Source organism: Schistocerca nitens, chromosome 6 (assembly GCF_023898315.1).
Source record: "Schistocerca nitens isolate TAMUIC-IGC-003100 chromosome 6, iqSchNite1.1, whole genome shotgun sequence".
Lineage (NCBI taxonomy): Eukaryota > Metazoa > Arthropoda > Insecta > Orthoptera > Acrididae > Schistocerca > Schistocerca nitens.
Genome location: NC_064619.1, coordinates 250,134,762 through 250,147,903, shown reverse-complemented (window position 1 = coordinate 250,147,903; position 13,142 = coordinate 250,134,762). Strand labels below are relative to the sequence as shown.

The window sequence follows — 13,142 nt, the reverse complement described above, 5'->3', positions numbered from 1 at the left end:
GTATTTAAACAAAAATAAATTTTTAATATAGTGCATTTTCAATTGGACTAAAAAGTGTAAAATAATTTATCTTAGCCTTATACAGATCCTAGCCCTAAGCAGATAGTCCTGAATATTTGTGCTTGTGAATTTTTAAGAGCTATGACAATACTTGAAAGACTTATAACTAAAAACACAGGATGCATGCAAGAGATAATAGTTAGGAGAACAATACAAAACTGATGCATAAATAGTTTGCCTCCTAACTATTATATATTACACACACCCAATGTTTTTCTTATAAATTTTGGAAGTATTGTAATAGCTATTAAAAATTCACAAACACAAATTATCAAGGCTATTTCTGTGGGATTAGGAATTGGTATGGGGCTAGGAGAAATTATTTTGTATTCCTCAGTTCAGTTTAGAAACATGTTATGTTAAAAATTTGTTTTTATTTCAATAACAATTTTCTGCTTTTTAGTCCTGTGTGTGTGAAATTTTTCCTTGGACTTTAATCATTCTGATGACACACACACACACACACACACACACACACACACACACACACACACACACACACACTAGCTTTCTACCCAGGGCTTCACCCTCGTACATGTATGTCACATATATTGCACATATCTCCTCCCTCCCCAGTCTCCTTTCATCTCCTCTTCCCCCTTCTGCTCAGCCATGCTTATCTGCTCTCATATCACCTGGAACACATTCAGATACTACCTGCACAACATGTTGGTCCTGCAAGACAACGAAGATGTGAGGTTTTACCAAACTTTTTCACCAGCACCTTCACCCCTACTGAACAGACCGACAAGAAGGCGAGTTAATTTTGAACTTTCATCCAGTTCTGAGCTATGTTCAAACTTTCAAGTCTCTAGCTCATTGGGAAGTTCGTTTCCAATCCACTGCAAAATTTGTACAGAACAGGCAGGCAGACAAAAAAAGTGACCTCGTAAAAATCTGTTATTTTCTGATGAATGTGTGGTATATCATAGCTCACACACAAGTAACACGATTCTCCTGTCTAACGAAATATACCCGTGTGTGCAAGAGATGGAAAGCAACACACCTTGTGTTGTGATGCAATCCGTGATGTCATCACAGTATCCACCTGGACCATATACATTCTTTATTTCTGGTATGCAAATGAAAATATTTATTTTGACTTGTGACAAATGTATTAGGTTGGTGCATAAGTTTGTAATGTTTTTGTTTTGCATGTTGGTATTCCAATTGCTATGGGTTTATTTATTGACTGTCATTTTTATTTGTGGTTCACTGTTGCTATCTGGGTTTACATATTATCATTTTGTCATTTGGAGATAGTAAGCAGAGCTATGGATGCTAGAAAGTAAGATGTCAAATGGAGAAATCGCAACATTTCCGACACATTCTTCCGTTCGAATTCAATTGAGGTGACAGCAGCAGATGCAGCCAGAAACATCTGCACCCTGTATGGGGATAAATCTGCACCCTGTATGGGGATAATGTCATTGGAAAGAGCATGGCAAGAAAATGGTTTTCTCATTTAAGGAGAATCATTTCGACATTAGTGACTATCTATATTCAGGAAGATCTTCGGGGTTTGATGAAGAGCATTTAAACACAACCACAATGATCCACATCTTTGTACTCAAGTACATGTGATCATTGGCACCACAGTGTGACATTTGCATGCGATGGAGAAACTTCAAAAATCAGATGTATGGGTGCCACACACTCTAAGTCAAAACCACAAAAATTAGTGGGTGGTCCTATGTGTGTGTCTGCTTGCTCGTCATTAAATGGCTCGTGAACGACACCGACCATTCCTGTTCTGTATGGTTACTGGTGATGAGAAACGGCATCTTTATGTAAACAAAAGAAAAAGAGAGAGATGGCTGAGCCCAAACAAAGCAGCAACTCCCTCTACAAAGATCTGTGTACATCCTCAAAAGATAATGTTATGCATGTGGTGGAACAGTAACAGTGTGGTGTACTGCGAATAGCTTCCCTGAGGTGTAACCATCTCTGCTAGCATTTACTGTCAACAACAGAGATGTTTTGCAGATGCTATCCAAGAACAATGACCATGAAAACTGTGTCACGTGATGCTACTCCACGACAAAGTCTGCCCGCTTTCTGCATGACTGACAAAAAACATTATAAAGGAGTTGTGTTGGGAAATCATTCTGAATCCATCTTATTCACCTGATCTTGCGTCCTCAGATTTTTCACCCTTTCTGCTCTCTGCTGAACAGCCTTCGAGGAAATTCCTTTCCAGATAAAAATGCAATCCAAACATGGCTCAACGAGTTCTTTGCTTCAGTACTACATGATTTCTATAGTCACGGAATCAAAAAGTTAGCACAGTGTTGGCAGACTGTTGTAAATAGTGAAGAAGAATATATTATTAATGACTAAAGTCTCCGTTATGTGTATCTGTTGTGTTTATTAAACTTATGGAAAAACACTACAGTCTTATGCATCAACCCAATAGTTAATGCCTCAACTCAAAGACAAGGGAATCATGGATCATATGTGGGCACAGGAGGGCAGAGCTCCAATGCACTTTGCAATTCAGTTACGCGAGTTCCTTCATGAATAATTTTGATACCCCTGGATTGGGCATAGTTCAGCAACATCTCCAGCCCCATTCAGACAGCCACTTCAAAGCATGGATCTTACCATGTCAGACAACTCATTACGAGGAATAATAGAGAGCTTCAATGTTGAGGAAGCCTTTCAAAGTACAACTACTGATATGCTACACAATATGTTAAGAATGCACGAAGATGCATGGATCTCTGTGTAAGGCACAACAGTGCACATGAAAGATCCACTGTAGTTTTTACATATAGGTACTTCAATATATAATGTAGTGTTTTGACTTGGTGGAAGGAAACATCTTGCACAACATAGATGATCTACAAACAGGTTGGCGTATGACAGTAATATGTGGATGCCCATGGCCGAGTCACAGATTTATTTGCAAATACAGTATTTCTCTCCCAGGATAAGTAGTTACAGGTACGGATATAGTTGGTTAGGTGTGTAAAGAAAGAGAGACCCTCCACACACACACACACACACACACACACACACACACACACACACCTCTTTGCTGCTACAGCAGACCAGCTGAACCCACAATGTGTACTCCGGCTTGTTAAAGCACTTGTCCAAAAGCTAGCGATGTTTACATTCTTTCTTGTGTGCCTGTAAATAACTCAATCCTTTTACTAATTGGTGTGCTGTATCCTTTGCTCCTAAGTTATTTATGTTCTACAGTATTTTCCTGAATATGTTGTTATTCCATTCTCAAGAAGCACTTTGTTGATAAGGGCAATGGTACAAAGCTGTTCAGACAGAAGAAAATAAAAGTCTGGCCTCTTCAGCCAGTGATAGTGATGACTGTGTGTGTGTGATCTATTTTAGAAAAAGGCCTTAACTTATGTGTTTAGTAGTCTTTCCATTGTGTGTGTCTGTGACTCAATATTTCGGCTGTAATGTTTATAGCAATCTACCTGTTTCATAATATTGTCGTTATTCCATCCTGGATTTTCCATTGATAGGAGAAAATAAAATGAATATAAAGATCTCAGCAACTCAACATTTACACGGAGCCATGCCAACTTGCTCTTAATCTAATAAATGACATATGTTGCAGTCCCACAGATACTAAGAACAGAATGGCTAAACTGTCACAAAACACATATAAAAGCACAAGAAAATACCCTAGCTTAGGACAGAAGGATAGGTGTTATGAAGTTATAAAGGAAAGACAGTTCACTCGGACCCCAGAATGGAGAGACCCATTTGTTATAAGAACGAGGTGAGACTAGGAAAGGTGAGGGGGAGCAGGGGGGGAAGGGGGTGCAGTCAGAGTAGTTGCTCAAAGAGATCCCCAAAGTGAGGAAGAAGATGAAACAGTATAAAGCTACAAATAAAATATTTAAATCAGGCATAATGAATAAAAATATAATACAAAATAATAATAATAATAAAAGATAATAATAGACAATATGAGGCATCACCATAAATTAACGGAGATTAAGTCCAGAAGAGTGTCTGAATGCAAAGATACGTAGGATGGCCACCTTTCAAAGCTCAAGGGAACTACAATTGAGTGGGAAGATAGAAATGAGCTGTATGGTTGAACAGGCACTCTAGTCCCTTGCATCTTGCTGTACAGCACATTTAGCACTTGGATACAGTGTGTCCCCTAGGTGGGCAGTTCTAGTATTTCCCTTTCTGTTCACAGCCACTTTAGTAATGGTCATTCCTATATAAAATGCTGTGCAATGGACACACAGTAGTTAGTAAACGACAGATGTGGATTCAAAACTTGCTCTACCTTTGATAATGTATGATTTACCACTGGTGGGGCTTGAGGAGGTAGGTGCTGAACATTACATTAGTATACATGCCAGAATGTAAGTACGGAAGCTCAGCAAAAGAATTTCTGTTCTTCTTTAGGCGACACATACAGGTATGTTGTCCCGGGCACAGTCGCAAAGCTGGGAGAATCAATCTTAGGAAGGGGACAAGACAAGGCTTGGAATTCAAAAGTTGGTGGAAGTTCTACCACTGAGACTGGCATCAAGAAAGTAAGAGCGGATGGGGAAAGTTCTGGGTATTGCAGTTTCAAAGACAATAGTGCCAGATAATAATCTTGACATGATACATGCTGCAGAACGAGCAATCAGATTTCTTCTTGTGTAGCTGACATAACATAATTGCAAGGTACACTAAACTGCCATTGCAGAATGTTTGTTCAATTCTATCATGTGTGTGGTTGTTTTTGTATGTAACCATCGCAAAGAGAACTGTGAAATATTATCATTTGAACTGATGAATTGTAAGCTCTTCATAGTATCGACTATTGCCAGTACGATCCAATATGTGACGTTAAGTGCACATACGGGGCAGGTCAGTAAGACAAGTAATAGTCACACAGAAGATAGAATTGTCTTAGGCTACAACGGTTTGGCAGAGACACTGGACTGACCAGACTGACAACCTAACCAAAGATAGTAGAGTGTGAATTACGAACAAGCAATAGCTTATTTCTTTATTTTATTTTATATTATATTACTTTCGAGGCGGAGGTCACTTAGACACTTCAGACCTCAACAATCCTAGCCTAAGCTGCTGTTGTTGTTGTCTTTAGTTCCATGACTAATTTTTGCAGCTCTCCACATTAGTCTACTCTGAGCAAGTTGTGTCATCTTAGATGATTAATGTATCTGAATAATACTTGAACCTATTTATTGCAGCCATGCCTTGGTTTCCCTCTACAATTTTTATCCCATACCCCTACTCTCTGCTACGAAATTACCTGCTCTTTAATGCCTCAGGATGTCCTGTCAACCAATTCCTTATTTTAGCCAAGTTGTGGGATAAAGTTATTTTCTTCCCACTTTGATTTAAAATGTCTTCATTAGTTAATCAGTTAAATGGCCTATTCTTCTTATGTAGTGCTACATTTCAAGCTTTTATTTTATTATTTTACTTCCATATCAGCCTACACTCCGGGCAAATACTTTTATACTATCATATTATGAAAAGGAGAGAGTGCTACTCACCATATAGAGGAAATGCTGACTCAGACAGATAAAACAAAAGGACTGCTACACATGTGAGCCTGCGTGAATGTGTGTGTGTGTGTGTGTGTGTGTATTTACTTACTAACATTTAAATTTGTTCAAATGGCTCTGAGCACTATGTGGGACTTATCATATGAGGTCATCAGTCCCCTAGAACTTAGAACTACTTAAACCTAACTAACCTAAGGACATCACACACATCCATGTCTGAGGCAGGTTTCGAACCTGCGACCGTAGCGGTCACGCAGTTCTAGACTCAAGCGCCTAGAACTGCTCGGCCCCCCGGGCCGGCTTTAAATTTGTATTTGATGTTAACTCATTATTCAGTTTCTAGAAACACTTTTATTTCTACTGCCAGTCCACTTCTTATGTCCTCTTTACTTCTGTCATTACATTATTTTGCTGCCCAAATAGCAAAACTTGTCTATTACTTTCAGTGTCTCATTTCCTGATCTAATTCCCGCAGCACTGTCTGATTTAATTCAGCAAAACTCCATCATCCCTGCTTTACTTTCGGTGTTGTTCACCTTACAGTCTTGTTTTTTGTACACTTTAATTCTGTTCAACTGATCTTACAAGCCCTTTGCCGCCTCTGATACAATTACATTGTTACTGGCGATCCTCAAAGGATTTTTTTTATTATTTTTTTTCGCCCTGAACTTTTAATTCCTCTTTTTTAAGTTTCTCCTTGGTTTCTTTCAGCACGTGCTCAATGTACAGCTTGAATAATACTGGGGACAGGCAACAAACCCTGTCTCACACCCTTCTCTACTACTGCATCCTTTGCATGTATTTCAACTCTTATAACTGCACTAGAGTTTCTGTAAAAGCTGCAGATAAACTTTCACTCCCTGTATTTTATCTCTGATATTTTCAAAATATCATATCACAAGGGACATTTTACAGCTTGATGAAGTATTAGATATATTGTCCATAGCAAGCTATTTAGACAGAGCACAACCTCAATTGGAAAAGGATAGGGAAGGAAATTGTTTGCTTTTTCATTAGAACAATCTGACATTCACCTGAAATGATTTAGAAAAACCAACAATAAACTAACTGAAGAAGTGGACAAGGATATGGTCCTGCTCCTCCAAAATCCAAATTCAGTGCTTTACCCCCTGAATTCCCTCATTCAGTGAGGAGCAATAATTTAATGATTTCTCTGCTAATACAGTACACAAAGTACCGTATTTACTCGAATCTAAGACGCACTCGAATATAAGCCGCACGTGGTAAATGAGACTCGAAATATATATATCCCGAATCTAAGCCGCACCTGAAATTTGAGACTCGAAATTCAAGGGGAGAGAAAAGTTTTAGGCCGCACCTCCAAATCGAAACAAAGTTGGTCCATTTTAATATGAGACACAATTTAGGTCGAATGAATGACAATACAGCTACAGTAGTTTGGTTCAAGTTGTAAGCTTAGCAGTTAAGGTTTACAAGGTAGCCATTGCTATGCGTCAGGTGCTCCGTCCGTATTTATACGGGTACCTTTCCTTTTTCATGTGCTTCATCTGGTTTGAATTGATTGCTTATTTTTCTTTGATCTCGTAAGTGCCGTTCTCTTTGTTATACGTGTTTACGTCACTATAAGCTGAAAATGCATTATTGTACTGTGTCATGCATTGTTTGCCGCATTCTGATAATGAGTGTTTACGGCCTGTCGCCGCTCGCGGCATGGCTTGCTTTTGTGCGCGCTACCGCCGCTTACAATGAAAAAAAAAAGAGAGGAATTGTCTCATTAGCAAAACAATGGCAAGAGACTGCTATTTGTTGTTACTTACACCGCTGCTATCTTTGATAATGATCAACAAGAACCAAATAATAGACTGCGTATGATAGAAGATGTTCTGAACGAGAGTTTAGCGAAAATTATTATCCGTTTGAAAATCTTTGCAGGCACCTCTTTAGTACATTACATTGTGCACAGAAATTAGTCATCTTAGATATAAAAATCTAGTCAATTGCCGTGCTTCATTTCTGACTGTATCACTATTAGGCATAAGAATAATACGAATATAAACATGACATGATATGTATATTCTTCCGCGTTTGCTGTTGTCTCACACTAGTTTCGTAGTTTATTAGGCTGACAGGATTTAAATGAGATAGCAGCAAACATGAAAGAATACATGGCAAAATGTTTATATTCGTATTATTCTTATGGTGAAGAGAATACTGCATGTGATTCGCAGTTCATGAAAGTTCCTATTAGCAACCATTTCTTCTCACAGGTAGGAAAAAATTCAGAACGTAGAGTTGGCCATATTGACAAACATCCCAAACAGTCTTGCCAGTCGGATTTTTATGTTGTTGTTGTTGTTGTTGTTGTTTTTGTTTTGTGGTCTTCAGTCCTGAGACTGGTTTGATGCAGCTCTCCACGCTACTCTATCCTGTGCAAGCTTCTTCATCTCCCAGTACCTACTGCAACCTACATCCTTCTGAATCTGCTTGGTGTATTCATCTCTTGGTCTCCCTCTATGATTTTTACCCTCCAAGCTGCCCTCCAATGCTAAATTTGTGATCCCTTGATGCCTCAAAACATGTCCTACCAATCGATCCCTTATTCTAGTCAAGTTGTGCCACAAACTTCTCTTCTCCCCAATCCTATTCAATACCTCCTCATTAGTTATGTGATCTACCCATCTAATCTTTAGCATTCTTCTGTAGCACCACATTTCGAAAGCTTCTATTCTCTTCTTGTCCAAAGTATTTATCATCCATGTTTCACTTCCATACATGGCTACACTCCATACAAATACTTTCAGAAACGACTTCCTGACGCTTAAATCTATACACGATGTTAACAAATTTCTCTTCTTCAGAAACGCTTTCCTTGCCATTGCCAGTCTACATTTTATATCCTCTCTACTTCGACCATCATCAGCTATTTTGCTCCCCAAATAGCAAAACTCCTTTACTACTTCAAGTGTCTCATTTCTTAATCTAATACCCTCAGCATCTCCCGACTTAATTCGACTACATTCCATTATCCTCGTTTTGCTTTTGTTGATGTTCATCTTATATCCTCCTTTCAAGACGCTATCCATTCCATTCAACTGCTCTTCCAAGTCCTTTTCTGTCTCTGACAGAATTACAATGTCATCGGCGAACCTCAAGGTTTTTATTTCTTCTCCATGGATTTTAATACCTACTCCGAATTTTTCTTTTGTTTCCTTCACTGCTTGCTCAATATACAGATTGAATAACATCAGGGAGAGGCTACAACCCTGTCTCACTCCCTTCCCAACCACTGCTTCCCTTTCATGCCCCTCAACTCTTATAACTGCCATTTGGTTTCTGTACAAATTGTAAATAGCCTTTCGTTCCCTGTATTTTACCCCTGCCACCTTCAGAATTTTCATAGTACATTGAAATGCTGCTACATTCGAAGATGAACAATACGCAATTTGTATTTACTTCGTTGGATAATGTACGAAAATGAAGTGGTCGAAACTCAGGGCAGAGAAAAAAGCTCGTCTTCCACCTTTTTTTTTTTTTTTTCTTATTTATTTACTGACTCAGAGGTTTTGGCACCAGTATTTATCTTCGTGCCTGCAAAGCATGCCTGTGTAGCGCTACATATATTTGACGGCAGAAGTTAGTTGTGGCAGCACGTACCAACATTTTTCAGAACTTCCGCTTACTTTGCACTTGATTCTAAGCCGCAGGCGGTTTTGTGGATTACAAAAACCGGAAAAAAAGTGGGGCTTAGATTTGAGTAAATACGGTATAATGAAACATCTGTGGACTACATATTTTTTAATCTAAACCATATCCAGAGACTACCACAACTTTCATTAAAACATTTGTTTGTTTCACACTGCCCATTCAAAAAGTGTCCCAATGACAATAACCAAGTGCAGAGATTTGGTAATAATGGGAAGATTGGGCTTTGAATGGGATGTATAGGATTGAAATTTATCCCTTCAATAATAAATAACTGAATTTCCCTTTTTATGCAGTCACTATACTATCTGCAATTTCATAAAAACTGTGAAAATATGTGGGACAAACACTTTTGCAATGTTACAATAATCCTAAAATTAATACAAATACTGAACGGAATTACTTTTCTCATTTGGCACTGACTACTTATGTTACCTCAGTGGAACTAATGTACATATTCCATCTCAATATACGTGTAAGTACAAATAATCAAGTTACCTCAAGACTAGCCTGGAAGGCACTTGACATTACACTGTCATGTGGTCCAGCTAATGTAAGTACTGAGAGATGAGCATAGAATATCCCAAGATATACCGCCACAGGCACTCCAATAACGACTATTAATCGGGCCAGTAACTGGAACACAACTGCTGAATCTGACAGCTTCCTGTTCCCAAGCAGCTTCCAATAATCTTGTGCAAGTATTGCCATTGCAAGAGAACATGAAAAGAACCCCACATACTTCACACTGAAAACAAAGGACCAGCATTTCTTTTAAAATACACAACACCATAAATCAGACAAAACAGATAAATGTATAGGACAATGCAGCCTGGCACATGCTTCTACATGCTTTGCACAAGACATTACAAAAATGCTTCATGCATAGACATATAAATGTAAAATACAAGTAGAAACAATTTAAACAGACAAAAGACCACATACCCTGCACACAAACTGACAGTGCAAAATGTTCAGGTAATATCTCTCTCTCTCTCCCTCCCCTCTCTTGAGAGAGAGAGAGAGAGAGAGAGAGAGAGAGAGAGAGAGTGTTTCATTACAACCAGTAGCTAGATGAGCTGAAGTGACCCACTCTGGCTCTGTTATGCTCCACAAGTATTTGGAGCCATGGTGTCTACAGTGCTTCCCACATAGCAGGTGGTTCATTCGGTAAACACAAAGACTGAGGTAGTTTCAGTTACATTCAATTGGATTAACACCCAGGAAATTTTTGAGATACGAATGGTTGTTTTTGTTGTCTTCAATCTGAAGACCGTCTGATACAGCACTCCATGCTAGTCTACCCAGCATAAGCCTCTTCATCTCTGCATAACTTTCGCAACTTATATCTGTTTAACCCTGCTTACTGTATTCAAGTCTTGATCTCCGTCTACAATTTTTATCTCCCCTTCCCTTCTGCCCCCCCCCCCCTCCATCCACATACATACTTCATTCAATTACCAAACTGACAACTCCTTGATGCCTCAGAATGTGTCACACCAAGTGATCCCTTACTTAGTCATGATGTGTCATAAATTTCTTTTTTCCCAAATTCGATTAACTTTCTCATCTGTTATTCGCTCTATTCATCTAATCTTCGGCATAATTTTATAGTACCACATTTGAACAGCTCCTATTCTCTTCTTGTCTGAACTGCTCAATCGTCCATAATGCGCTTCCATAGGAGGCTACACTCAAGACAAATACCTTCCAGAAAAAGACTTCCTATTATATTTGATGTTCACAAATTCCACTTTTCAGAAATTGCTTTTTACTTGAAATTACTAGTCTGCATTTTATATTCTCTCTACCTCTGTCATCAAGAATTTATTTTGCTGCCCAAATAGCAAAACTCATCATATGTCACACTTCCTAGTACAATCCCATTTGCAATGTCTCATTTAATGGCTGCATTCTGTTATCTGTGCTTTACTTTTGTTGGCATTCATCTTATATCTTCTTTTCAAGACACTATCGATTTCATTAGACTGTTCTTCAAAGTTCTTTGCTGTCTTTGACAATTATAATAACATCTGGAAATGTCAAAATTTATATTTCTTCTCCACGAACTTTAGTTCCCTTTTGATATTTCTCCTTGGTTTCCCCCATAGTCTGCTCAATCTACAGGCTGTATAATGTCATCAAAAGGCTACAAACCTGTCTCTACCCTTCCCTACTACTACTTTCTTTTCGTGTCCTTCGACTTTTAACTACAATGTAGTTTCTACACAAGCTGTAAATAACTTTTCACTCCCTGTATTTTTATCTCTGCTACCATCAAAATTTCACAAATTAGTCCAGACCACACTGTCAAAAGCTTTCTATAAATCTCCAAATGCTGTAAACCTTCACCTTTCTTCAAACTATCTTCTAAAGCAAGTCGTAGGATCGGTATAGTCTCACACACTCCTACATTTCTTCCCTGAGGTTGGTTTCTATATTTTTTTGTTTTTCTTTAAATGATTCATGTTAGTATTTTTGCAACCACATCTTATTAAATTGATGGTTTGTTGATATTCACACCTGTCAGCACTGGTTTTCTTTAGGATTGGAATTATTATGAGGATATTTTGCCTACCTCATATCTTGCACACCAGGGGGAACATTTTATCATGTCTAGCTCTCCCAAGGATGTCAATAATTCTGAGGGAATGTTGTCTACTCCAGATGCCTTGTTACATCTTAGGCCTTTCACTGCTCTGTCAAATTCTTCTCGCAGTATTGTATCTCCCATCTCATCTTCACCTACTTCCTTTTCTCTTTCAATAATATTGTACTGACATTTGATTCTCTTATACAGACCCTCTATATATTCCTTCCACTGTTCAGCCTTCCCTTCTTGGTACAGGGCGGATTTCTAACCAATTAGGTAAACATATTTGACTCTCCATTATGATGCCCCACCACACTCCATACTTCTGATAGTAGTTGAAGTATGTTTGTTCTTCAGTGTTTCTTACTTGATATGTTGATGTTTCTGAACTCCCCTTTCCCCATGCAGACAGCTGAAGATCATCTCTTTTTCAACTAAAATAAACTGCTTTCTTTACACATGGTGACGGACAAAATATGTTAAGATAGCCTATCATTTATTTTATGTACCAACTTTGATGGTGCACACTGCATTTCACAAACCATGTTTGGGTAACAGATATATGTGGTGGTCACAATAACACAACCTTATACAACAGTGTTCAGTAATTATAAACTTGAAATCCATGTTGTATACGAGAAGCACCAAATGGAAACATTCTAAATAATATAAACAAACAAAATATTATTAAAGCATAAATTACATTAAAGCAGGACAAGCAAACAATATTCACAACAGCTAGTGTAGTCTGACTCATACATATGCCTACTATGAGAACATAAAAATTTACAATACTTATAATCCCAAGCAATTGGTTTTAAATGATGATTACTGGTTTCAAAAAAAAAACTAAATTACGTAATCAGTAGTAAATACAGACTGAAATGATAAGTGGAATCAAGAAATGCAAAGTCACTATGTGGGCAATAAATAAAATTGCAGTAAAGTTCTGAGACCTTTGATAACACAGTATGTCAAATCAATAAAATCTAAAGCAAAATTTTAATGAAAGCCCACAAGTTAGCTGTAATACTAAAAAAAATATCCACACACACAAAACATGTAAACAATTTAACGTGCAATATAGTGCGGATATGTCAACATGGTCATCCTCTACAAGAATATACTAATGTGGACTTAGACTGCTGCAGGGAGAGTAGAGGTGTGGGTGCAACAAGCCCAATCTCTACCTAAGAGGGATGGAAGTCTACATCTGTACTTCTGCTTCTGAGAAATCAGAACTGACACACGGTCATAAAAATCACTGATCATTTCTGGTGTCGTGAGAG

At 38.1% G+C, this 13,142-nt stretch overlaps 1 protein-coding gene across 1 annotated transcript in view; it reads right to left on the bottom strand.

The window, feature by feature from the left end:
• LOC126263630 (protein O-mannosyltransferase 1) overlaps positions 1-13,142 on the bottom strand; it is a 176,326-nt gene that overhangs the window by 67,046 nt on the left and 96,138 nt on the right. Inside the window, exon 6 of the mRNA XM_049960721.1 lies at positions 9,759-10,008. Coding sequence (XP_049816678.1) covers positions 9,759-10,008 — 250 coding nt within the window. The remainder of the gene's footprint in view (positions 1-9,758; positions 10,009-13,142) is intronic.